At 34.1% G+C, this 27,945-nt stretch overlaps 4 protein-coding genes across 4 annotated transcripts; 1 reads left to right on the top strand and 3 right to left on the bottom strand.

The window, feature by feature from the left end:
• Positions 1-109: 109 nt before the first annotated feature.
• Positions 110-4,523, bottom strand: Tsp_07191 (putative PCI domain protein). Its single transcript, XM_003381456.1, has 14 exons — positions 4,481-4,523; positions 4,286-4,407; positions 4,146-4,211; positions 3,982-4,116; positions 3,800-3,927; positions 3,666-3,741; positions 3,463-3,607; positions 3,224-3,398; positions 3,043-3,168; positions 2,816-2,981; positions 2,554-2,746; positions 1,247-1,869; positions 301-381; positions 110-220 (listed from the first exon to the last, which is right to left on the bottom strand). Exons 1-14 carry the CDS (start codon positions 4,521-4,523, stop codon positions 110-112), a joined length of 2,190 nt encoding a protein of 729 aa, XP_003381504.1.
• Positions 4,524-7,408: 2,885 nt separating this feature from the next.
• Positions 7,409-10,918, bottom strand: Tsp_07192 (conserved hypothetical protein). Its single transcript, XM_003381455.1, has 9 exons — positions 10,608-10,918; positions 10,250-10,476; positions 10,053-10,174; positions 9,617-9,805; positions 9,342-9,476; positions 8,771-9,032; positions 8,606-8,712; positions 7,897-8,196; positions 7,409-7,798 (listed from the first exon to the last, which is right to left on the bottom strand). The coding sequence occupies exons 1-9, from the start codon at positions 10,916-10,918 to the stop codon at positions 7,409-7,411; spliced, it is 2,043 nt and encodes a 680-aa protein (XP_003381503.1).
• Positions 10,919-11,593: 675 nt separating this feature from the next.
• Positions 11,594-18,779, bottom strand: Tsp_07193 (E3 ubiquitin-protein ligase UBR3). The gene is made up of 26 exons (XM_003381454.1): positions 18,722-18,779; positions 17,663-17,760; positions 17,214-17,245; positions 16,273-16,384; positions 16,065-16,242; positions 15,785-15,998; positions 15,509-15,651; positions 15,301-15,438; positions 15,045-15,152; positions 14,921-15,009; positions 14,563-14,779; positions 14,306-14,485; positions 14,095-14,228; positions 13,934-14,029; positions 13,723-13,869; positions 13,486-13,614; positions 13,380-13,423; positions 13,152-13,285; positions 12,959-13,057; positions 12,776-12,845; positions 12,569-12,672; positions 12,405-12,520; positions 12,154-12,291; positions 11,981-12,126; positions 11,757-11,868; positions 11,594-11,695 (listed from the first exon to the last, which is right to left on the bottom strand). Exons 1-26 carry the CDS (start codon positions 18,777-18,779, stop codon positions 11,594-11,596), a joined length of 3,138 nt encoding a protein of 1,045 aa, XP_003381502.1.
• A 1,131-nt stretch (positions 18,780-19,910) lies between these two features.
• Tsp_07194 (hypothetical protein) lies at positions 19,911-26,988 on the top strand. Its single transcript, XM_003381453.1, has 34 exons — positions 19,911-19,943; positions 19,989-20,045; positions 20,203-20,322; positions 20,445-20,511; positions 20,573-20,647; positions 20,862-20,981; positions 21,039-21,123; positions 21,183-21,234; positions 21,288-21,319; positions 21,632-21,702; positions 21,754-21,830; positions 21,914-21,995; positions 22,171-22,233; positions 22,288-22,401; positions 22,472-22,570; positions 22,627-22,740; positions 22,796-22,909; positions 22,966-23,079; positions 23,135-23,248; positions 23,460-23,531; positions 23,592-23,729; positions 23,865-23,966; positions 24,350-24,463; positions 24,519-24,638; positions 24,692-24,787; positions 24,912-25,010; positions 25,063-25,131; positions 25,192-25,445; positions 25,625-25,680; positions 25,733-26,010; positions 26,068-26,298; positions 26,392-26,508; positions 26,703-26,816; positions 26,888-26,988. The coding sequence occupies exons 1-34, from the start codon at positions 19,911-19,913 to the stop codon at positions 26,986-26,988; spliced, it is 3,564 nt and encodes a 1,187-aa protein (XP_003381501.1).
• Positions 26,989-27,945: the final 957 nt, after the last annotated feature.

Raw genomic sequence — 27,945 nt, 5'->3', positions numbered from 1 at the left:
GTGGTAAGAACGGCAAATTTATAAATATATGAATGAAAAGAATGGAATTGAATTTCTTTGATTTGTCGAACAGCTTGTCTGAAAAGCAGTCTTTGATCATTAGTTTCTATCATGTTGAACACAACACCATATATGTGTGTTTGTATATAGCAGTGTGCATGCATGCAAATACGTAGATTAAAATATCATTAATACTTTTGACATTTGTGATAAAATATTCCTATAAACCATATTAATGATTATAAACGTTTCATGAAAAATGCATTTTGGAATTGCAAGCGCTCATTCTCCCTCGGTTACCTGACGCAGTTGCCTTTTTCTTTCTTCAATGACAACATCAATATAGTATTCAATCAGCAAATTAAAAGAAACGATTGGCGACTACAAATTAGAATATGTTTTCATTGGATGAACATCATTTTAACGCCAATTCATTCCCATGGGAAAGTTATTGATTTCATCAAAGCATGCGCATGTTGCGCATAAATATACATATATATATATATACAAATATACATAAGGAAGTATTTTCTTGTATTCCACTTTATTGAAAAAAACACTGAAACTTTATTTTACGTTGAACAAAAGAAGAAGAAGCTGAATGTTCTGCTCAAATTTTTCTGCATCCGGGGAAAATAATTTTGCCTGCAATTTGGAAAATATTCTACTTGGCATTTGTTTCAGCTTGTGCGGCTTGACGTCGTTGGTGCTAAATTCACTGCTCATTTACTTAATTTCAACACTGAAAGTGAAACAAGTGAACGTGCTCCTCATTGCCGGTAATGAATATTAATAATTTTTTCACACTTTTTTCCTGTCCAGCATTCATAATATTATTCATTCACCGGTGTGCAAGCATGCTGCAAATATCGAAATGATAATTATCAAAATACAAAAAAAATTAACTTTAAATTGTTTTAACTATAAAAAAATATGTCATTTTAAGGTAACAGAATAATAGATTTTGACTTGATGTGAAATGATATGATCGATAAAAATGTTAATTCAGTTTGTTTTCTCCTCTCTCTACAAGACTTGAGGCAAGACAGGCAACTTTCCAACGCAAGTAAATAGATGCGTGAGTTGTATAGAAGAAGAAGAAGTAGTAGTAGAACAATAGTGAGACTAATAAATTGAAAGCTAATTGGTAATAATAATTAATAACGGAGTGAAAATTATTAACAGATGACCATTAAAAGGGAATTATTAAATTTGACAATAATTTTTCACACGCCTGGGAACGCACGGTTGTTGACCAAAGTCGATGCTTGCAGTGCTCGGCGCCGGCAATTTGGTCTCCAGCGTGGCGAATTGGTCTTCCGAATTTCGCCAGTTGCATTCGATTTATGCAAATGAGAGTGGGAACGGCGCCGGTTCGCTGGTCAGCGTCGCCCAGTGCTACCTGCGGTCGCCGCACGTGGTGCTGCTGATCGTCGGCCACGACTGGACCGCCTACGTGATGCTGGCGATGAGCATCGAGAGGATGGCGTCGTTGTGCGGCGTCCACGGCCGGTCGCCCAAGCCGACCCAGACCGCCGTGCGCCGCGCCCTCGCCGCCATCGCCGCTCTGGGCTTGTTCAAGCTGTCCGTCGCGCTGGCCGACTCGCTCGCCCAGCGCCACAAGCTCGTGAACAGTCTGTGCAATTTCCGGTCCATATTCTCCGAGCCGATCTACCACATGCTGCTGCTCTCCTACCTGGTGATGCTCTACTCGACGACGGCGGTGTTCTTGGTCACTTGCTGCTTGCGTCGCCAACGGCGACACTGGCCGACGTCGGAACTGCTCACCATGCGTCTGAGCCGGGAACGGTCGTTGACCAAGAGCTTGACGATCACGCTGGCATTCGTGGTACTTTTCCAAGCTCTGCCCTGGACTCTACTTTACGCCCGACTGCAGACGGCCCGTTGGTTCAGGGATTTCGCCATCGTCGCACGCCACTTGACCTGCGCCATCATCCCGATCATCTACTTGTACAACCATCCGGACATACGGAAACAACTGTACGACAAGATACCCCTCTGCGGACGACTTTTCAAAAAACAAAAAGGAACAAATTCCGTCGTCTACATTGGACGTTGACCTCTGCAACAAGACCACCAGTCGAAATTTTGCACTGATCGATTGAAATTGAAGAAAAAAACAATAAATTCACTCTTTGACGACATGATGACGGACAGTTGTTCAATTGATTTCCTTTGGGAAAGATGACAAATGAAAAAAATTTTCATTTTCGTGTATATATCAATTGAAAATAATTGAAGTGAACTTTTTAATATCATCACAATTGCAATTCAACGCACTGAAGTGAAGAAAATTTCATAACAACGCCAAATGGATGAATTGCTACTGTCAAAGTGACCGTGAATTTCATATTTAAATGCAAAAATTTTGCAATATATTACACCACCGATAATGGACAAAAAATTAAATTAAAATTTCATTACTCTCTTTCTAATTAAAACTGTAATTGAATTTTTAATTTCGTCGTTGCCAATTTCAAGCTTCATCATCATCTTCTTCATCTTCTTCTTCTTCGTCTTCAGCATCATCACCGATCAACATTTGTCGACTGCACATTTGCATGAGTCGTTCTTCGTTCAACGCCTGCGATTCTTCCATTTCCACAGCAAACGCGGTGCTGAGCATCTTATTTTGCCAAGTTGCCTCCGTCAAAGGAGGGAAAGGTTGATCGCGACTGATCACCAATCTCTGATGCACGTGCGCAATGTAGCCTTTCACTTTTCCCTAAAGACAAAAATGAAATAAATATCCCATAAAAACAGATTCATTTTCTCTTCCATTTTGCCCACTCACATCGTAAATCAAATTGGTCAAATAGCATTCAATTTCGTCCAAATCCAGAGTATCCCATTCGTCACCGGCCACTGGTGTTCGGATACCGTCGATGTTTTTGTTGCTGAACAAAAATGCACGTCTGATGTAATCCATTGGAATTTTGTGAGTATTCAAAATTGCCGCTCTGAAAATCAGCAACAATATCAATAACAAGAAAAATTGTTCAAATTTCATCATTTACATACACTCTCTTCACAATAATGCGGTGACAAAGCGAATCGAGCTTCATTATGCAGCAGACAATTCCTTTTTTGGCAAAAAATTTCAACTGCAATTCAATCGTCTTCCTCAACTTGTACAAGTTGCCTTCTCTGGATAAAATTCAAAAAATTTTATTTGAAAACACAAAAACAAACAATTTATTACTTCACTGCTTCGGACAGTTCTATGTAAGGCTGGAAATCGTAATATTCGAGTAGCTTCTTGCTCGGCATGTAGCCCAGAAACATCTTCGTCGGTATGAGGTAGGTCAAAATCATACGACGGGCAGCGACGCAATGCTGTGGACACTGTTCGAATGCAAAACTTAAACACCTATCGGCTGTTTCAAATGAGAAGTCGATTAATTTCACCAGTTATTTATTACAGTATAGTATACAGTTTACCTTCTTCCAGGTTCCATTCTATAAGTGCTCGTTGGCCGGTGTAGTACTTGTAAACAATTTGATCGAACAAAGAAAACTGATCGAACAAAGAACCGCAGTGATCAATTGCACGGATCAGTGGTTTCAACAGATTCATACGATTTGTCTGAATAATTTCAAATATTTGACAAATAAATAATTCAACAAAACAAATCACTGCAAACCCGAATGTGGATAGCGAACAAGCAGTTGGTGAAATTCAACAATCCCAAACTCTTCGACGTTTCACTGGTATTTCGCCTAAAAAATTAACAACCAACAAGTAAATAAAACAGCATAAATAAAAAACAAAACTTACAGATCACTCGAACAAGAACGATAGCATTCCATAATTACTCGAGCTGCATCTTCACTATGAAAATTCTCCGATTGCATTGGGGTCACTGAACTCCTCGGGACACGAGCATTGTTTTGTCTTAAATCCGCCTAAATGGATTTTTTTACATCACTTTCGCACGCAAATAAATATATAATACTCACGTATACAGCTAAAAAGCGCAAATTTTTACAAAACTGGAAACACATGGGCAGAAACCAATTTTGATCCTTCATCGCTTGCAAGACATACTGGTTGACAATTCTGTTACACAACAGATGAGGACTGATTATTGAAAACTGAAAAAAAAACAAAAAGCAACACTCACTCGACCAATTCCTTCTGATGGTAATAAGCGCAGAGATATTTTTTCTGCCAGAAGAGCAGTAAAACCCTGAAAAAAGAAACAAGCTGTGAACAACATGCAACCCTGCTGCGATCGGATCAGCGCGACAAAATTGAACGCACTTCAAATGCATGTCGAATATCTCGTCGAACGGACTCAAGAAGAACTTTTCCGCCTGTCCAGACAACGAGTTTGGGTCCAAATTGTACAAAAATTTGTACGGATATTTCAACGTTAAGTGATGCTAAATTGGGCAAAAGATTTTGTTATGTTATTTTTTTTTCAAAAGATAAAAAGATAAAAAAAGATGAAATTACTTTCATCAACGATGCGTATTCCCAAGTACCTTCCGCACCCCATTGTCGAATCTACAAAGTGAATAAATTTAAGAAAAAAGAACAATTTACCATTGGCAATAATAAAAATGAAACAATTTATCAAGTGAAAAAATTCACATTCAACTTGATAAATTAAAAAAAAATTAAACATACCGATGAAAAAAATTCATCAATTGTAGTGAAATCATACGAGTCAAAGTCCATTTTCTTTCACGAGAGGCAATTGATATTCGAAAGATAAAAAGATGCGATTGTTCTACAAGAATAACTTTGTAAAATACAACTTCTAACGACTGTGCATTATTCTTTGATAAAAAGAAAACTTTGCTTCAATGTGGAAAAAATGATAAATTTGAAAACTTAAATATTTGCTTCATTTCCACAATTATTACTTAAAAATATAACTGAAAATTATAAATGAAATATAATTGTTAGCGACAAAACTGTTGTCGCTTGCGAGCTAATCGAACTGTAATTTTTATTCGGCGGTAGGTCAAATCAACAATGCTCACCTAACCGCAATCTGACACACGTTCGTTTCTGAACGTGACACAAAGCGGGACAAATCAGTAGAAACAAACTTTATTGAACGAAAGTGAAAGCTGAAGAACAAATACAAACGTGCAATGATAAGACGCAACACAGTAGATGAAGACAAACACAAAACACAACGCTAATCTCCCTGGAACAAACACTCAGATCTGGCACATTTCCTTGCCAACTCATCCACTTCCTCAATATACAGTAAGCCACCGTCTTGAGGATAATCAATTACTAATTTACTGTACCTCTGTTCACAACATAATTTTAGCAGAAATAAATTCAAAAAAACTTATTATTTATTTCAAAATTTGAATAGTTATTTTTTGTTATTTTTATATTTTGTTTCATATTTTGTTTAACATTTTTTATATTTTTCTTTTATATTCTGTACATTTAATATTTTGAATAATATTTTTTAAATATTTTTTAAATATACATCATTTAATTTATAAATATTTAATTATTTGTTAATTATTGGATAACATTACATGAATTTTTTTTCAGTGATACGGTCATTGGTACTTTCTGCTCATATCAAGTCGTTGCTTGTTGTTGTTGTTGACAAATCTGACTGATTGACTGAGTGCATATTAAATGTTTTAATTTATTATTCTTGATTTTATCAGAACGACTCTTTTGTTCAGTCAATTGAATATTTTTGTAGAATGTGTTGAAAAGCTGGAAATTTTTCCACAAACCCTTTCCTCCAACGAAATATATTCTTTTCTGTACACTTTAATATTTTTCATTATTTAATTTTTTTAGAAAACATTTTCATTTGATCATTTTGAAATTATTGTTTTCACATGATTGTTTTTAAATTTTTAGCAAATTTTTCAAATATTCCAACGTACATTTTACCCAGAAAATGGCAGTTGATGTTCACATTTTGTACTGGTAAAACGTAGAACTTTGCTCAAGTTGATTTGTTTTTCGACTTTGATAATGCAATAACTTTTTCAGCGGAGCGTGAGGCTACAAGGGAAAGGTGTGTAATATTTTTTTTTGCTATTGTCGCTTAATTTGAGCTGTTGATTGCAGGCAGAGAAGTTGAAAAAAGACATCTTAAATAAATTTCCTCAAAACGTATCCATCGTGAGTGAATGAATGGAACTTTGCAATGTTTGTTTCGATGTCACGATTTGTTTTCTCTTTTCCAATCTAGACTCTCGAAGGTACTCCTCAAGTTACCGGCTTCATGGAAGTTACCGTCAACGGCAAACTTGTTCATTCGAAAAAAGTGCATTCTTTTTTTTTCTGTTCTTTATTCCATTTTTGGTGAACAATTAATTCACAAGTGAGCATTTTGGTTTTTAAGAACGGCGATGGTTACGTTAATACAAAGGAAAAGTTGGAAAAAATTTTCGCAGCAATTGAAGCTTCTCTGTCCTGCTGAACAAAACAGTGCACCAATATGCATCGGTTGATTGTATGACGAATGCGGCAGAAACCATATACAAAGGTGGCAGCATTCTGATGTTTTCCGATCAACATTTCACTATTTTTCTTTTCTTTTCATTTCAACTAACCTCTATTTATTTATTCAACTGATGAATTGACATCATATTTGCTCTATGAAAAATTTTAACAACATGCATCTCTCTCTTCATGAATTTATTACATATATATATTTGATTTTTCATAAAAGAGCATTTACATTTAAATATTAGTAATAAATATTTATATATTTAATTTTACTTTGCTTGATGCACAAATAAACGTTTGTTCATACTTGTATATGTATATATTTCAACGTTAGCTGAATAAGATAAGTAAAAAAAGCAAATTTTATTTACGCTAAACATGAAAAAAACACCACTTTTTTTCATGTTGAGTAACTAAAAAAAGCATAGCAATTTAAATGATAAAAAACAAAACATCATCGCTACACATAACAACAGCCTAAATAAATAAATAAATATATATATATATATTATACCTCCACCGAAAAAGAAGAAAGAAAGACGAAGATAAAAAAGAAGCATATGAATGGAATAAGAAATGCGTTCTATGATGAAATAGAATTATTATTTTTCGTCTTCTTCATAGCAGATGATTTATAAAACAGCAAATGAATAACCAATATGCCAACATCATCTAAAGTAAAAGCCCATCAGTGAATATCATACATGTGGGTGTGTGTGAATAGAAAAAAATTAAACAAATACTTCATTCAATATTACGGTATTGTTGCACAGTGTAAACGTTCGGATTACGAGTTATCCAAAACCATTGCTTGATGAAGTAGTCAAAGCCGTGCGTCAGCCATTGCTCTTGCAAAAGAGCCAAACGATCCCGGCAGAGTTTCAACGGTTTACCACGTCTGATGAGACAAAACAAAATCATCATCATCATCATTATTAATCAAATTATAATAATGACAGCAAATTTGAAAATATACTTCAAGCCTCGGTCCTCTTCGCCGTGACTGTCCAAATAAAGAAAACCCCATTCGGCATAGCGCTTGTAACGGGTAACAATTACCGACGATTCTTCAATGTTCAAAAATACCCCCGTGCCAGCGTTGCATTTAAAACTGTGCACTTCTGCTTCGCTGAGGTCGCGGATGCGTCGGCAGCACGAATTGCGAAAGCACAAAAATTCATTGCAAAGCAAACACAACAAACTGTCCTCAGAATGGGTTTGGCACAAGTCACATACAGAGAAATGATACTTTTCGAACAATATCTGGTAAGAATCTGGCAAATCGATCAGCTTCGGCAGCAACCACACCCTCGGAACATTCATCACTATCTGCAACACGAACAGCAATAGATATTCGAATTTTCAAATTACAAAATATGCAAATAAACACAGCACAACACAACACAACAACAACTACTACTACTGACCAGTTCGCCACCGATATTGTTACATTTGAAGTAATTAATGAGGTGTTCTAGCTGACGGTACAACGTCTCGGCCACGAAAGTGGATTGCCAAAAAATGACCATCTCTTGGTCAGCTTCGGACAAATTAAGACAAAATCGTTTCAAAAAGTAAAAATCTTCAAATTGGTCATTGTCCGGCAACGGCAGCTTGCAAACGGTGCACATCAGAAAAGCCGCGTAACGCAGATATGGCAATGCTTTCGCCTGAACCAATTTCACCACAGCATCCATGTCGTCCAGTCGAACGCTGCCGTTGACATTCTGATCCAAGTACAACATTATTAACATTAAACATCAAATGGTCATAATAAAATTATATTATATAATCATTTTTAACAAGCAACACATAATATTCAATAAACAATACCGACCTTGTAGATTGAGTTGCTCATTGGCAAATTCCTCAACTCGCCAATTCGACTAACCAAACAGCTCAGCAAACCACGAATATTGTTGCACGTAGGAGAGAATTTCTTCAAAGGAATAAAAAAGTTAACATCAATTTCCACATTGTTATTCTTTTCGCATATTTCAGAAAAATTTTTTACACAGTTTGTAAAAATAAAAATTAAAAACTAATTAATTATACACGCTTTCATGACAGTTTAAATGAATAAATGGAAAAAAACAGAAATTTAATAACAACCATCATGCGTATCCCGCTCTTCACTTCAGGAAATGACTGGTACTCTTCATCTGGGGCAGCCAGCAGTTCGCTCAACAATATTTGAGTTATTAACAGATTCCACACCACTCTGCATATAGCGTGAAAGCAACCTGCGACAAAAAATACATTCAATGAAAATACTGATAATAATAACAACAAAGATTTTACTTTTCATCGCTTCTGTCCTTGGAAACATATAAAGCACATAGCGCATGAGCAAAACATAAGCATCTTGAAGCAAAATCGGCATCTTTCGTTTTCCAAGCATTTCGTGAAAAGAACTCATCGCACTACAGCCGCTTAATTGCCACCATTGTAAGGCGTATTCCTGCAAATGGCCCTTCGCCATATACCATGACACTAACGCCAAAACACGCATTATAATTTCTAAAAAACAAACAAATAAGTAAATAAATAGCACAAAACTGTCCTGAAAATTTTCAAGAAAAAAGAATTTCTTTTAAATAATACACATCAAATCTAATCCAATTATTTAAAAAGCTTTGTCATTTCACAGCAGCCGTTTGGAATGGCAAAGCAGGCAAAGTTGAAATACACACACCCGAGAATACGATGAAAAAGAAACGTTTAATAATAGTTCATTAAAATTAAATTACCATTGCAATGAGGAAAAATTGCGTTCGGCGAGCGACGCAATGTCGAGTTCAATTCGGTAGTAATTCTAAACAATAATATTATAATAAATAAATGTTTCAAAAAAAAGTTGTCCAACATTTACATACCTCGCAGCGATGAGGACGAAATTTCGGAATTCTCGCCCCGGTAAGATTATCACATATTCTTGCGGTATACTACCTCTTTTGCAAAGTTCACCCATGAACTTTTCACAAGTACTCAACCCACAAGGTGGACTCTAAAAATATGAATACAAATGAAATTTTTCATTATTACTCTTTTCTCCCACCCCACTCCACTCTCTTCACAGTACTGATAATAACAAAATATTACGTTTAAAAATTCAATGAGAAAAAAAGTATTTAAAAAAAAACACACCGCACGTGTGCTTAACAACATTTCAATGTCTGCCACGCTCTCCTCAAAGCTCCTCTCTTTTCTGCACAATTCCTTTGATGAAAATTCAACAATCGGCGCTATTGCATTGCATACACGTCGACAAAGAGGGCACAATATCTCGTTATCATTCAAATGCAACGAAGAACTGTTCACATTATTTGGGTCACTCTGCAATTGCATATAATTTCTGCAATAAATTTTAAAAAATTAATAAAATCCGTTAACAAACTTTCAATGCATCGAGGTATTTAGCATGACAATTCTCGTGCATGCAGTGACCACAGCTTTGAATAAATACGCCTCGCTCCAAATCGTTGTTGAAAACATTCACAGTTGATTTCTTAAAACAAGAGAATAAAGATACAACAACTGTTGCATCATCATTGGTATAATTATAATTTTTCTAAAGCTTTACGAGTCTAATTTTTTCGGCAATCTTTTCACGGAACTGGAGAGTCAATTCACCACGACTAGCCGAAATGTGAGCCATGTCGGTTCTAGATTTTACTTCAGACGACAGTACTTGCTTGCTCATCACTGAAAAAAAATTAAACAACAATAATGATAATAATAAAATAACAGTATAAAATAGCAGTATTCATGCATACTAACCGTTTGTAGCTTGCATGTGCAAAAGTAAACAGATTGGATCCTGCACGGAAGGTTCACAGTGCTGATTGCAAACAAGGCACGTGTAAGGTTTTTCTTCCTTGTCCTTTTGGTCGACATCGTCTTCCATCAATTCCGCATGCTTCATCATCAAATCCTTCATTATATTTCCTTGCTTTTCTTGAAATTTCGCGAGTATTTCTTGTTTGCGTTTGGCTTCCAACTGCTTTCTGCAAAACGAAAAATTAAAATCATAAACCAGGCATTGTGTTTCCAATTCATAAGCATTCCAGAAAAAAAATACAATATGAAACAAATGCACAAAATAAACTTCTTGCTTTTTTTTGGAAAATTTGCTCACCTATCTTCAGGAGGAGCGGATGCTTGCAATATTTCCGCAGCTTGTTTGGCAATTTGCTCACAAATGCGGTGAATTTCGTCCCGACAACTCTGATTGATAAAATAGGCGCGGTCCAGAATCCGTTCAATAAAATAGACCCCGTCACCAATTGGCGGCTCTTCATCCTCGTCCGACGGTCTTTCCGTTGGATATTGGTAAAATAATGGGCGGGTAATTTTGCCATTTTTCAACTTCTCTTTCATCATTCTGAAATGCAACACCACCAACAACGACAAAATGCTGTGGCCGTCGAACGACATTGCCGTTATCATGCCGTGGGAAGATCTTTTTTCTTTCGATGAACTGTTACGAAAAAGAAAAAAAAATTTTTTTCTTCAAATTTACATAAAAATATGAAAAAATGAAATAAAATTTATCCACTGTTGTCCGTCGACTTCGTCAACTCCTTCTTCTTCTTCTTGCTCACGTTGTTCTTGTTGTTGTTGTTGTTGTTGTTGTTGTTGTTCCTGTTGTTGTTCCTGTTGTTGTTGTTGTTGCCGCTGCATTATCCGTATCCGCTGGAACTGCTGTATACGTCGCAGAAGTTCCTCAATAGCCTGCTCATCTCTTTCGTCTTCTTCTTCCTCGTATTCTCCTTCTTCTTCTTCTTCATACTCTTCAAATTCAAATTCTTCTTCATCATCCTCTTCTTCGTCTTCTGTTCGCTCCCCACTGGAACAACCATACGACAACAATTCAATGGAACGGCAAAACTGCATCCCGTCTGTAGGCTGTTCGCCACTGGAAACAGATATGCGTCCGTCGTTGGTGCTGCTCATTTCCGCACCGTTTTGTACTGTCCTTTCATTGCCCGTCAACTGACTGAACAGACGCGTTCGGACCGTCGGATGAAGCATCGCAATCATCTCTAAACAAATCATCATCACCGCCGGGGATCATTGCAATAATAAATTGGAAAAAAAAATATATTTTTTTTCTTTCCACAACTACTCACTTGCACGAAATTCTTCAGCATCGGTGTACACATTGCCGTGTACACTGCTGTCGATGAACGGGATACTCGAGGATAACTGCTGACCATCGGATGACTAAAAAATTTACAAATAAATAAATAAATAAATGCCACCACAATTAATTACACTTATTTACATCTCGTGCAGCGTTGCTGAACGTTGAATTCGTTGAATCTTCGCCAGCCGGTGGTGAATCAGTTTCCCACAGATGAATCAAATCATAAAACGATATCACGCTTTCTCGGCGACTTAGCAAAAGAAAAGAGCATAATCAAATAATATCCACCAACGAGAGAAAAACTGCATGCAAACGAATAAAAAAGAACAAAAAAACAGTAAATAATTGTAGAATAAACTCACTCGTCTTGACGTTGCAAAATTTGCACAAAATCGTCACTGCAAATGACGTGAAAAATGCGATGACTCAAGTTCAATTCGATCGAATTGCTGGGAAACCAGCTGCAATATTGCAAATCCAAAACTGACGTACCGACTGAAGATTTTTGCTGCAAAATAGAAAAAAATATACATACTTTAACAATAACAACAAAAATAACTTTCCAAATACGTACTATGGTAGATTCTTCGGGCGGATTACGAATGGCCAGTTCCAAAAAGAAAATGCACAACGAAAGTGTAAAATCAGGAATGCACGCGGTTAGGTAAACGGCCTTAAAACAAACAAACAAACGAATAACTTGTTTCAAGATTAAAAAAATTTTTTTTAACAATAATCTTATTCTCACTCGGTGCAATATTGTGTAAATAATCGAGTGAAGCGAACGAGAATGAAGCACCCGCCAAATGCTATCGTTCGGTGGCAGTGTTTTCTTTGGAAAGCGCAAAGGAATCCACAAAGCACTCGATTCGGACGTTGATAAATTTCTCGTTCGCGCGGCGCTGAAGCAAATTTAACAAATGGAAAAGCAAAAACAAAAAAAAATTAACTCCTCACTATTGGCTGAAAAGATTGAAAGAATTGCGAAAATCTTTCAAAGATGAAGTTCGACTCATCACGTACAACGGATCGTAAAGCTTTTCCCAAACCCAATCTTGAAAATAAAAGAAAAAAAACAAACCAACCGAATACAGTACTGATGATTCGCAGGATCGATGGAGAAATGAAAGCAAAACGAAAGTAACATGAAAACTCACCTTTCATCACATACGTCCCTTGAGTCATCTGACCGCTTCGATCGAACATCGGCTGTTTGTAGTCGGCTAACTTAAAATGAAAAAAAAAAACAATTAAACTTTATCGGACAAAACAAAACTTCTAAAATGATAGCACCTCATTCAGAGTCCTTTCAAACAGTGTTGTGAATTCAGAAATCGAACCTCTATCAGGCAAATGGTCGGTTATATGACTGTAAGTATATTCCCCACTGGAAAGCAACGCCATCACTTCCAGTCTCAATATTTCTTCATCGTTGCTAACTGAACAATTAACAAATAATATGCATAATTAATAACAAATAATAACACTTTACTGATCTCTACTTGTGAAAAATTGGCAAACTGTTGTGCTTACCTAAATTAACTATCCAAACGTAAAGCGTAGCTATCAGTTGCAAAGCGCTGTCAACCTGAGCAGCAATCCAATCTGGTCGAAGGTACGGACTGAGAGCGCTTGGTGAAAATGAAAACCACGATGCAGTGTGAAAGCTAATACAACAACAATAAAAAAAAACAAAAAATTTCTCTTATTCACTGTACACGAATAAAAATGAAATACAGTACAACTACTCACCAATCGAACACTGTCAAAACAAACCATTCTGGGTTGCATTTTTGCATGCACAACTAGAAATTATTATTATTATTAATTATTTATCAGCAACTAACTGATTGTAATTTTTCCTAACCTGCATCAAGTATAAATCCCAATCAATGAACGATGCACAAAAATGTGACTGGCAATACAAATAAAACTGATGTCGAATAGAGGCTCCATTGCGAACCCACATTCCAGATGTAATTTCGCATCGTCCTACCTGAAAAAAATTTTTTTTTCAATTAACAATTATAAATAAAATTCAACAATGAACATTTATTCTGCTTTATCATTTCACCAAATAAGATTTTCAAAAAAAAATGTGAACCTGAATTCGCAACGGGTGCAACATCAGCATACGCAAAAACGATTCCGATGGAAGGACCAGTTCCACACCGAGTTTCAAACCTCGCTGCAAAAATGCAATGTATATACGATGTAGAGGATAATGGAAGCACAGCTCCAACTGTGGCAACTGAAAATGCAAATCACATTGAGAAAATACTGAAAACAAACAACTGAACACAATTTCCTACAACCTGCCAAGGATAACTTCCGTAGTACATGTTACGAAACCAATCCTGCAGTGCGCCGGATACTGCCTGCAAGACCATCAAGATACAATCGAAAGAATCCTAAAAGTAACGAAAGAAAGATGAAAAAACAAGTGGAATGTGAGTGAAAATTCAAAAATGAAAACCTCTGATGTTAGGTGGTGCAAAATCTTCCAAAGCGTGTTTGAGAACACGTCAACTTCTGCTGTAAAAGCAGCGGAATAGGTTCTCAGCTCGAAGTCGATATGCTTGTCGAGCATTCTGTGATTCGGATTCATTCCTGTACAAATGAATCAGTGATAAGAAATAACAATAACAACAAAAGGTCGAGTGCACCAAATCGATTAACAACAGTACCTTGAAAAAACAACGCCATAGTAATCCACAAGTCCAAAACAACCGGATCTCGAAGCATCATCAAGGCTAAATCTTTGTGACCAAGCAAACTGTGCAAATCCAAAGCAACTGCCCAATAGCTGTGCTTTTCCATTATTGGAGCACGACAATCGACCACCAGGTGAACTTCGGATGCGCTACCTTAATAATGAATGAATAAATAAATAAATAAATAAGCCTCTTTCAAACCAAAAAGCAAGTGCTACTTTGAATCGAACTGGCGACAAGACAATACCGAACCATGCTGCTCAACGAAAACGTCACCAGACGTAGAAAGCTGCATTTGTCGACCAAAAAACAAGCCAGTTCGTTATTGCTCAATATTTGCACGCTTATGTGAACAACACGGTTAGCCACAACGTCCGGATTCGATTCTTGGGACAAAATCTTCGCCAAATGTGGATAATGCTTGGCATAGGTTTCGGCGAAAGCAATCTGCAATTGAAAAGCAAAAATGCTCATATTTTTTTCGACAATATGAAATTTCACAAAAAGTAGCAGCAGCACTTTAAAATCTGCATTCGGAAGCAAGCTCAGTAAAAAGTTTGTGAGCGACTGCGGAAAGTGATGTTTCACCAGCCAAAATACTAATTCCTGCATCATATTACGATGCTCCAGCAAGCCGTACAAATCTTGACAATCTAATGCAATGCGAATCGCAATTACTTTGAAATCCAATACAAACAACGCTTTGACAAACCGTAATGTTCCACTTCGTGAAATGAATATATCGGTTTCATGTAGTCAACAGCCTTGTCGTAATGTCCAGTCATCTGCACCAAATAGTTGTGCGTCGATGTAGTGAGGTCTAGATAAATTCAAAGCATTTCAGTTATTAAGTTTGTATTTATTTTTCCCTCTCCTTCTTTTTCCTTTCCCAAAAATTTTGTAAAAATTGAACAAATAAAAATATACAAAATAAAAAATCATCAAATAAAAGAACTCTGTGGATTTACCAGTGCAAAATTTTTTGTAAAGTTTTTCATCCAACAAACATTCTGCAATAATGCGCTTCAGCGGTTCACCTGCTTCGCTGTACTTCTGCAGCAGCATAATGATGCCCGAAAAATCATCATGCTCAATATCAGCCATACCTAAAAAGTTATCATCATAACTGTGATATAATGGAAATTGCATGAAAAGAAAAAATTAATATAGAAATACCACTGAGCACGTAAGAATAATCTCGATAACAAATTAACAAACGCCAAATGATGTAAGGAATAAGTTGTTCGGCTGCGTAGATGAGAATCTCCGGTGGTTTGGTCGCAGAAGCTAATATGCCATCGCCATGATGGGAACAAAACCTAAAACACAACAACAATATTATTCATTGATTTTTACAAGTGAATTTTATGAAGAAAATCAGTTACAATATCGCACGATAAATGTAAGATAATTTTTTTTATTATTCCTACTGCATTTAATGGGCTGACTTACCCTTCGCTGCGCATGACGGTCTTGTCGCCGCAGTCACAAGCGCCACCGGTCTGCGATCGAAACATGTTAAAATCGTGATTTTTATGATCACCATTATGGAAACAAGACGCACATATCGACATGGACGGATTAATCTGACAAGTACGGCATCGGTACGCCACGTGACCGAATAACCAAATGTAGCCACACAATGCGGAATAATCGTATTTTCTAACTTAAATTCAAAAATATTATTTTAATGCTTTTATCCTGAAAAAGTTATTTTAAAATGCACACTCACTTTCGGCCAGAAAATCCTCTTCCGACATTCCACCGGCGATCAGTTCTACGCAGAAATTGTGATTTGGCAGTTTGCCAGAAGTACGCTCAAAAAAACTCAACAGATTCAAACAAAATTCGTCCATTTGGGCACGCATGATCATATATTGCCCTTCATCCTCAGGAAGACGAGACAGTTGCTTCATTTGCCTACAAAATTGCAGAAAAACCAACGCACTCTCGTCTTTTCTGTCATTCATCCTCTCCAAAAGTGGCTTTTCCAACCACATGGGATCTATGCCTGTCGTTCCAACGTTCGGCGACGACGTATTCATGCTAGATCTTGGTTAAAAAAATTGAAAAAAATCAATAAAAACTGTTAATAAAAATTTTTCTTTGTTATGGGAAAATAAAATTCACGACGCGATTTCAATATTCATTATATTTTTCTCACTGAAATAAAAAAAAAACTTTTTCTTCAATCTGAAATTGCACGTCATCACTGTTACTTAAGTTTTAGATCACTACCGAAATTTGGCTGATGTTGAAACCAATTTCTTACCAAGGAAAATTTATCTCCAAATAATAATGAAAAATTATCAGTTTAACAATAGAGACGATAAAAAAATAAAAATGAGCCAACGTGATAAAATTGTTTATTTTAAGATTACCGTAATAAACAAAACTGCAGGGTAATTCCCACATAAAATAAGAGCTAACAAATCAGCAACATTCAACGACATGATCGTATAAAAAATGAATACCTAAGAAACGTGCAAAACTTACTAAGCAAATGAAAAGATACTTCTAAAATACAATAAAATAGGTTAAAAAATACCTGAATCGTTAAGAATAAATTAATGCCAGAAAAGTACTTCATGCACTCACAAGACATGCACTTAATTGTGAGAGAAAACTTTAATTTGTGTTCTTCTGAAGCATCAGCAAAATTTGAAATTCATTCAATAAATACTACTAAATAATATTTAAAATAATTATCATGCCAATTAAAACAACAATGACCAATTAAACTAAAATTTCAAACACTGTTTTCGATATTTATCAACGTGTCAGACGTATAATAAAAAATATTTGAAAAAGTATACGCAAAAGCGCATAAACAAAGTATATTAAAAATGTCTACTTTAATAGTTTTTCGGACACAAATTACGTAACTTCTTCGTCAACTGAATATCCCTTCTTCTAAGCAATAACAATAAAATATTACACGCTTCTAACCAACAAAAATAAACTAAACTAACTATACACGTTACTTCTCTCGAATTTCGAAAGCAAAACATCGTGTTCAAAAGAGCAACATCAGCCAATCTAAGCTCAATAAGCCACAACGTAAACAAGTGTTGAAGTTAAAATAGCTTCGTTTCATAAAAGAAAACTGATTTTACATGCATAAAAAATAAAATTTAAGACAATTTTATATTCATTACAACTATTGTAATACATAATTACATTTAAGCATTTACATTTTCATCAAAAGTAATTTTAAAAATTCTATACAAGAAACATTTCAGTTATGCCAATCAAAATAGAAAAGTCAACTGAAGCTTTAAAAAATCACTTTTGAAAATTATCATACTTTCAAAATAAAATCAGAATTACCTTCAATCTTTGGAATACATTTTCTGAATAATGACCAAAATTAACGACGTTTTCAAGGAAAACAGATTTGCAAATGAAATCAACCACAAAACTTACCACTATATACATAAATAAAAACAAACAGAAAAAGTTAATGACCCAACGTTGGAACTAGAATAACAAAGAAATAACATTTGCGTGAAATTTTAAGTAAAATAACCAAAGCAAAATTCTCAAATGAAAAACAGAAAAACAATGTGAATGTTACGAGCGACATTCAAGCTACAGTAGAATAAAAAAGTAAATAAGATTAAATTTAAATTTATGAAATGAATATTTTTTAATTATAGAATAATTTTATTTTTTAAATTAATACATAATTTAAATCTTTTTTGACTGTATTAATATTATATTATTAAATATAAACAAAAATATTATTTGATTCACTATGTAATACAGTTGGCCAAAAAAATCAGGAGTAATAATGCAATTATCATTGAAAGTGTACCACCACATTATATTTTTAAATATCATTCATTTTGATGCATACAAAATTTACCCCCCCCCTTAAATGTGATTGCAACTTTGATATTTTGACATATAAACTTGTAAGAAATACTATCCTGGCAGCTTCTGATTGCATAGTTATAGCGTAATTGCATTGGTTGTGATGAAAAGTTTAGGCGAGACAACCATAAAGGCTATTACGCCATAACTATGCAATCAGAAGCTATCCAATGAAAACTCGACTTTTTGCCAACCAATAGAAAATCATCCCTGAAAATTTTACCGAGAGAAACTATCCCTATCCTAAAGTAAATTGCATTTTTACTGAATGTCAAATTCAATTCATAAATTGATTTGCTCTCAATCGATATCCATGTGAGCAATCTTTTGTGATAACCACACACAAAGTTAAAACTGATTTCGATGTTACGTACGCAAAACCGCGTGCGTAACATCGTGTACGTACTTAGAACAACTTACGTTAAGAACAGTTCACAGCGATCCTGCTTTCAACAATAACGTTCATCACAGAATTCACATGACGTACTTAAAGTAAACAAAGTACAGTGAAACCTTGATAATCTAGGCACTCAGGGGACCGGAATTTTTCCCAGATTAGGCAGGTGCCCATTTTAAAAAACTTGCTAGTGTATGATGCCCCTGATTGCTATATCCGTTCCACTTTATAAATTTACTTTTATACTGTATGACACAGCTTTATAAAAATAATAAAAGTGATACATGTTATTCGACGCATCTGCTGGTGTGGTAATTAATCATGCATAAATTTACTCAACTTTTGCATTGATTTAGTCACAATACAACAGGCTGTAAAAATGTAAAGTTAATCATAACCAAATAAAAATAAATTTCTAGTATATTTATGTCAAACGTATTTTTATTAAAAGTTATAAAAGATACTGTTCAAGTGTCGTTTGATGGGTTGCTTCCGCGTGACAGGTGGTCTCAAATGCAGTTTCGAGGTGTTGAACGTGACGCAGTAGTTGAGGTCGTTTTTCAATAGCAAAAACTATTGCTTCAACTTTTATCATTTCTCGTCGTATGTAAATATCATTTTTTAATTCATCTGATGTTATAAAAAAATTGAACAACTTCTGACAAAAAATGAACAGTTTCTGACACAACCAATGAAGTAAATACTTTATGAAGTACCGTAATGAGAACAGTCAAGAACAAATAAAGCTTGCAGCAAAAATATTAAAGTAACAGTCCAACAAAATATTAAAGTAGAATTAAATAAAAAATTAATTTTATAATTAAAATTCCAAATGAATACTTTTTTATTCTCGTTATTTGATTTTTTGATGAGAAAATTAAAAAAAAATACTGTACTGAAAAGCAGGATGAATTATGATTAGTAAAAGATTGAAATTCTTCATTAATTATTAATGTTTTACCTATTTTTTTTATTTCATAATTTAATTTTGCTTATTTGACACGGCAAAAATATTTATTTACAGAAATCTATAAATGCATATTTTTCCAGCCATAAGAAATTTCCTAACAGAAAATTTGTTTCCTTAATAATTATTTCATTTATTTTAAACATCACTGTCTTTACATATACTTTATAAGTAAGTGATTATAATTTTAATTATTAGAAATATTTCATAAAGCAAAAGTATAATCATTTGTACCTGCTTTATCTTGACCTATTTTGTAATTGCTTTGGCACCAATTGAATTTTTATTATCTCTTTTAAATTTTCGTGGACGGTGCTGGAATTTGATGAGAGGAGAAAATGAGCTTTAAACCTCTTATCGTTGCTGGAAAGGTATTAAAAGTGTATATATATTTTTTTTAATTAAATCTTTTTTAGAAACTAAATGAAAATGCTTATCGAGAATTGCCTCAGGATTCTATGAACACCGGGTATGTATTTTTTACATCTTCTATTTGAATTTTAAGCATTTATTTTAATATTTTATTACTGCAATGCATACAATAATTTTTTAGGAAAAAAAATGAAAAAAGCTCTACCACATCCGATTCTTCTGTTTACTCTTCTTTACAATTTGAAGGTATTGTTTAAGAACACGGACCTATTTAATAATTGTCAAAAGTGTTTAGCAGCATCATCAAATTCAAATCTCTCTGAGGTGATTAAACAGGAGCGTGAACTTTTCGAAGCCCGACAGGCAGCACGACGACGTGTATGAATATATTATTTTGATTTTTTGAAAATATTTTGCTCTGTGTTAATATGATTACTGATTTTGAAATTTTGCTGAAAAAATGTTTTATTTTCATATTTCAATCGATTTATTTTTTTTAGAAAACTTTCGCATATGATGGAGATATTTCAACTGAAATACACCTTACACTTGGAATTTCATCTACTGGTTGGTCTTTTTCTTTATTTTTGGAAGGCGCTTTTTTTTACTAAATCAATTTATATTTTAGAAATGCCTTCTAAGTTAGAAGAATCTTTGCAGCCGCATTCCACATCTTCAAGACAATCTGTCGGACCAGAAATAAGTACTTGTAGGCGAATTCTGTATTTTTATGTATTGCTTCACATTGGTTTTGTTTTTTTCTGAATTTTAGTGAAAAAACGAAGTAACAGCAATGTTTCTTTACATAAAAAGTGTTTTAAGAATGAAAGCAAGTTGGTGGGAGACACTGACATTGAATGTTAGTTTTTACTTTTCACCATATGAAGCTTTTATATTTAAGAAATGGCAATTTTAAGGTGAGAAAAATTTGACTTCGCGAAGTGGTAGATTGGATGTACAGACTAATGTTAGCGACAAAGTGGTTGCTGCTAGGGAGGCGGACTATCAAGAAATTAATTCAACAGCATCTGAACGGAGTTCAGTCTCTTTGCTTATATTCATATCAAATCAATTACTTATTTTTTGTATTTTAGATAAAGATGTTAATGGAACAGTTCTGATTGAAAACAATTGTAGCGAAGGGAGTGCTCTTGCTTCCGAAAACCGATTTTATGCTTCGTAATTTTATTTTAATTTTGCGATTCATTTTCACGGATGATGTTTTTGCACAATTTTAGAAGAAATTCAAGTAGAAAGAAGAGCATTTCTGCACAGTTTTCTTCCGACAAAGTAAATTATTAAACATAAATAAATATGTATATATATATATTGCTTTATTATAGAAAGTAGAGAATTCAGCAAGTAAAACATCCAAGTATGTTTGTTTTTACAATCATTTTAATATCATTTAGTTGACTTTAACTGCCTTACGAAATAATATATTTCCTTATTTGATTTCTGTGTTTTTATTTATTGATTATTAAATAAAATTTAATTTAATAGACAGTTGTTTTTTAAATATATTTATGGTATTTTTAAACTACTTTTTATCAATAGTAATTTTCGCTGCAGGTGTTTTAGTTTTTAATGTTGAAAAGCATGATCAATTTTCTAATCGTAAACTTTGAAAAGCTTTTTTATTAATTTCTATATTACATTTATGATAATATAGTATCCTCTTTTTCAGCTCGTTGCCTTCAACTGAAAAAGACGCTGTACAACAATTTTCCTCATCCATTTCAGCGTTGAACTTCGATGGTATTTTTAAAATTTGTAAGCAATAAATGTTTTGGGAAAATTTTTTTGCAGAAAAATGCAGTTCGTCATTTGAGAAAGCTGTGAATATAGAACGCGAAGAAGCAAATGCTCGTCAATTGGCACGAAGGGTAAATTCAATAATGTTTATTTTGCTTGTTCATTCTAAAACGAAAATTGTGAAGCTTCAAATTAAAGTGAAACTAAATTGTAGAGAAAAACGTTGAGAAGCGGTTCCAATTATGATGAAATACATTTGACAAAAGAAATGATGCAGTCGACTTCAAGTTCAAATAGTAATTCCCTTAATTTCATTTTTGTTTTGTTTTATTTCTGATTATCTTGAATTTTTAGCAAAATTATCAGAAATTACCAACCTTGAAGAAAAATGTATGTCTTTTTTGTTTTAACTAAAAATATTTAAATTGATAATTTGTTAAAAATAAATAACAGCAGTCTTTTTTTGAATAGCTGCATGCACAACGAGGAGTAACTCTCGAACAAAGTCTGCTGATTTTAATTCCAAAGCGCAAGGTAAGAAATAATTTATCAGGTTTAGAAATATGTTTTGTATCATGTACTTTTCAGCTACTTCAAATTTAGTGGATGAAGATGACAAAATGCACACATCAGTAGCTACGCGCAGAACAAGAAACAGTAACTCTCGAGCAAAGTCTCATGATTTGAATTCTAAAACGCATGGTAAGCATTAGAAATTATAGGGTTCATCAATAGATCCGTCTTCTTTACTTTTTAGCCAATTCAAATTTAGTGGAAGACTATGACAGAAAACACTCATCAGTTGCCAAGGACAGAACAAGAAAGAGCAACTCTCGAGCAACGTCTGGTGATTGTAATTCTAAAGTGCTTGGTAAGAATTAGTATTTATCACGTTTAGAAATATATTTTGTATCTTGTACTTTTCAGGTGCATCAAATTTAGCGGAGGAAGATGACAAAATGCACACATCAGTAGCTATGCGCAGAACAAGAAACAGTAACACTCGAGCGAAGTCCGCTAATTTTGATTCCAAAGCGCATGGTATGCGTTAGAAATTATAGAGTTGAGCAGTAGATCCATTTTCTTTACTTTTTAGCTACTTCAAATTTAGTGGAAAACAATGATGGAATGCATACATCAGCTGATGCGCACAGAACAAGAAAGAGCAACTCTCGAGCAAAATCTAGTGATTTTAATTCTGATGCCTCTGGTAAGTATTGGAATTTTTAAGATATAGAAATATATCTTCTATTCCTTACTTTTCAGACACTCCAAATTTACGGGATGTCGATGACAGAATGCACGTATCAGTTGCTGCGCACAGCACGAGAAAGAGCAACTCTCGAGCAAAGTCTGCTAATTTGAATTCCAAAGCGCATGGTAAGCATTATAAGTTATATGCTTGAGTCATATATCCATCTCCTGTACTTTTCAGCTACTTCAAACTTTGTGGAAGAGGATGACAGAATGCGCACTTCAATAGCTTCGAGCAGAACAAGAAAGAGTAAATCTCGAGCAAAGTCTGGTGATTTTGATTCCAAAACGCCTGGTACGTATTGGAATTTTTAGGCGTTGAGAAATCGTTCTATCTCCTGTACTTTTTAGCTACATCAAATTTAGTGGAAGACGATGACAGAATGCACACATCAGTGAGTTCTGCTTTAAGTGTGGAAATAAATTCAAAAAGAGAAGCAGAGAATTCTAATTGTAAATTTATAACGGTCTTTTATAAATGCATTTTTGATTATTTTAAAATTCAGTGGCTTTGTGGAACGGGACAACGGAAAGCAAGTTAGCTGTCGCACTTCCAGTTCAGGATCATGTTTTTAAGAGTATTTTCTCGTACTCATTCATTTTATACTAAAACGTTAGACTTTTGATATTATTTTCAGAAACTCCGACAAGTCGGAGCAAAAAACGAAGTTTTCCTTTTTCTTCTACTCCTTCGACTAACTTTAATAAAGCTGAAATGCCTGATCTTCCTTCTCTCGGAGACTTATCAACTATTATTTCACTGCATGCACCGGAAGGTATGTTTTTCCTTTGGAAGTTTCAGTAATTTACTAATTCATTTTCATTTCAAAACTTTTCAACAGATGAGAAGATCAGATCAGGGATCAAATCCAGAGAAAGAATTAAAAACTTTGTGAACCGTGAACTTGCAGAAAGCGTATCGAGAGTTGATTGTACTAATGATGACGCTACTAAAACTGCCTTGATTGCATCTTGCGTTATTGAAAAGAGTGAAAAAATTGCCAACAATGAAAGTTTACCTAATAAAGAATGTAAGTATTATAAGTATAGATGGAGTGAATGACCAAATTAATTAACACAATGTTTATCTATTATTTATAAATTTATTAATCACTTTATTTTCTTTCAAAATTTCCAATAGTTCACGAAACTAACATAATTTTACGTTTAAGCGCTTCAATTCTAACAGTGATTCATTTGATAAAACTAATAAAATGCATTGTATAGCATTATTTCTAATGACGATCCGTTTTTATATTATTTAACTTTTAGGAATTAAGTATAATTTGCTGAATTTAAATATTTTAATACAATAGAAATTTGAGTTGATGCAATTATTTAAGTTGAAGTCATTTAATGTGACTACGCTTTATGCACGTATTTTGAAATTTCTTAGCAAATGGAAAGCAGACAATTCCGGATGTTGTGCCGGCGCACTCTTTTCGTTCACCAGAGTCGTGCAATGTACAGCGTAAGAACAAACTTAAGAAACTTGGAAGGAGAAGAAAAAGTATTTTTTTTTGTATGATTGTTTGCAGCTTACTAATGGATTGTATTTTTTGTAGAAAACATCAAACGCTATCCTGCTTTTTCAACCCCAAATCTGCAGTCTGGGCAGGGAGATGTTATGAAATGTCCTGTATTCTCTTCAGAATTGTCTTCTATTACCTCTCTGCCTGCCAAGGGTAAGGTTTAATGTTAAAGTTAAACTGTAAAATTACAATTATTAGTTTTTTAGATACGAACAGTTTGAAATCAATGGACTGTAACAAGAACAGTAACCAATCAAAAAGTGTTGTTGCGAAAAATTCTTTAGGCCAGTCTTCCAGCAAACGTGAGGAAAATATTTATATAATTTGAAATTGAAATGTTTATTTTGTATTTATGTTTAATAATAAATTATCAATATCTTTAATAATTCTAGTAAATTTCAATTAGCAGTAACAGTTAACTTTTAGAACGTTTGTCGTGCGAATCTACGGAAAAGCAGTCGAAACGCTTGTTGTTGCGAAGTTTAGGTGGTAGCCAGGCATGCGATATAGCTGCTGCTGGAAATGGTAAGAAAATAATTTTTGCTTTCAATTGGAATATGCATTTTGATTTCTGCAGATTCTTGTGACGTCAAGGCTCTCATTTCTGAAAACGTACAGAAAAGTGATGTAGAAAATTGTCAAACAGGTGCTTATTTTAATAGAACGAATAAAATTTTAAAGTTGCAATATCAATCAAATTTTATAGGTAATGCTGATTCAGATCAGGTGATGAAGAAGAGTAGTGGGTGTGAGGAAATTGAAGAAATTGATTCCAAGAGATTGGCTGATTTGGTATCAGCGATGTCAGAAAATACTTCTGTGACGCCTATTTCTTGTTTCAAAAAGCCTTCTGGCTCACTTGACAATACTGCAATTTTAAAACGCTTTGGTGTGGATAGTGAATGCGATGACGTTGTGTACGAAGAAGAAATTGATGAAATTATTCCTGCCAACAGAAAGGTTCTCTTTATCTATTAAAAAATACTTGAAATTGATAAAATTGAAAATTGCTTATAAATTTTGTCATTCACAGCAAGCTTATGTATAATTTAGTGACAATGATAATTATATAATCAAGCCTTTTTTATGCATTACACGAATTAATAGAAAGTTTTATTTAGAATTTATCAGTTATTCAGCAGTCTACTTCAGAGAAAGAAGAATCAGAAGAGAAAATGAGCTGTATTGCCGAAAAGTAAATTGTTCTACAGTTGTTGCAAAATCTATTTTGCATATTGTTGATTTAGTACAAATGTGTTGTTTGAAGAAGATGCATTGTCATTGTCGTCGGATAATCTTTCAGTTGGTCGTAAACGTAGCAGTACAGCAATATTGCATAATGAAGCAAAAGAGATTTCAAATGAAAACGGCTCGTCGTCTGAATCGACATCGTTTCATAGTGAAGCTGAATGCTCTGGATCAATTTATCCCGTCAACGCGAGATGGAAGAAAGTTAGAAAATTATCTACCAGCACTGAGAGATCTACTTCAACATTGAGTGGTTCTGAGAATGACAGTGGAATTGGTACCTAAAGCAGAACTAAAGGTTTTAATAATTTAAATGAAAGTTGAACTTTTTCAGTAACACCGAAGCGACACCCACGTGCAGCATCATTATTTGAACAGCTGATGCGAAAGAGGATTTCCTCTGCGATGAATAAAGCAACTTCTTCGACAGAGGGGAGCAGCTCGCAGAAGAATGATCAAAATTCAAATACGTCGATGAATGATACATCCATAAAACATTATTATGAGCAAGGAACTCCGAATGTTTCATTGGGTTATGCTAGTGAACTTCCGACACCAAAAATTAGTATGTTTTATTTTAACACACGCACACGCATAACATTGTTTTCACTGTGCGTAATTGTTAGTTTTTATGATGTTTTTCAATGTGATACTCTAGACTGGGGTGATTTGAGAAAAAAGACTCCGAACTTGCGACGTTCTAATCGAACACGTATTCCAACCCTTCGCAGGCAACTTGGAGAATCTGTTGTATATAGATATGTAAATGGATTGCGTGAGTAGACAATTTTAATTCAATTTAAAGTATTTTAAAATCGAACAGAATGAAAATAAAATGGCCTACTGAAGCTTGAAGAAATAAAATAATAAATTTTAGTTTTTTAAGTATGATGAACAGATAGCATTACTATTTGCGTGATTTTTTGTCAGAGTTGAAATTCTAAAAATTAAGGATTTATTATTTTACAGCTGAAGTGGAGCGAGTCATACATGGAAAAGTAATGGGAAAAGTTTTTCTTCGTTATGGGGCTGCAAATTCGGCAGCTTTAGTTGAAGCTCGTCGTAGACGAAGACGCTTTTTAGGTATTGTATCAGATGTTATTTTCAAATGCTAAAAATTTCTTCATTTATTGTTAATTATTTTCCAATTTCAGAGTATCGCAGGAAAATGAAAAAGTTACAGCGGGAAAGAAATGAAGCGTTAAGACGACGACGACTGTCTCTCACAGAAGCGCAGAGTTCTTTAATGGAATAATTTCTATTTTCTTTGTAAAACACTTCAATTAATTAATTACTTTATTCAATAACAGATATATTTAATGGATTTTTCATTTCTATTGTTGTTAATGATTGATGAACAAAAATGCAAAGCAGTATTTGTTATTAACTGTTTTAGGCCTCTTGATTTGTAAAAAACATAATATCTTATTTTATGATATACTGTATATTTTCTTAACATTTTCTGATTAACCAACGTTTATTTAATATTCAGTTGAAATGTATAACTACTTGTTGCTGGAATAATAATAAATTGTTATAATAAGAAAAATAATTTTTGAGTTATAACAGTTTTTCACGAATATAAATGAAATGAAAAGCGACAGACATTCTTTTGTTAATATTGAATTTGACGAAACCATTCTACTCTACACTGTAACATGTACAGTCAATCACAGAATGTATAAACGTGTGTCTGTTATGTTTTTATTGATATGGCAAGAAATATAAAAATTTCCAGTATATAAATTAGCAATATGAATCAGCAAAAATAGGTAATTTACGAATAAGCTACCATTCAATGATAAACATGAAGGGAAGTAGGAAACAGATGCACACAACAAAAGCATCTCAGCCTGTGACGTTGCATTGCATTTTTTACCGTAATCTGATAAATTATTTTGTCCTCAAATTTTCGGCCGCCGCAGCGGAATTTTTGTCGATTCTAAGAGCTGTAAAAAAACTGAATCGGTGAAATTTTCTTTGATGTGTATATCTATTATGGCCAAGAAATAGCCTGATGAGTCGTTTGCTGTTCCTCACCTGATGATCTGAAATTTTCCATTCCCCATTTCTCTTGTCCATACAGATTTCCCATGTATTTGTTTTCTTTGAATTGCAATTCTCTTAAGCGCCATCAAACAGTTATAGCTTGTGTTACTCACTCATTTTTGACAAAAATGAAATGAAAAACACTCTGTAATGTTAAACCGCT

The sequence above is a fragment of the Trichinella spiralis genome (genome assembly GCF_000181795.1).
Source record: "Trichinella spiralis strain ISS 195 chromosome Unknown Scfld1, whole genome shotgun sequence".
NCBI lineage: Eukaryota > Metazoa > Nematoda > Enoplea > Trichinellida > Trichinellidae > Trichinella > Trichinella spiralis.
This window is presented reverse-complemented; position numbering and strand designations above follow the sequence as displayed.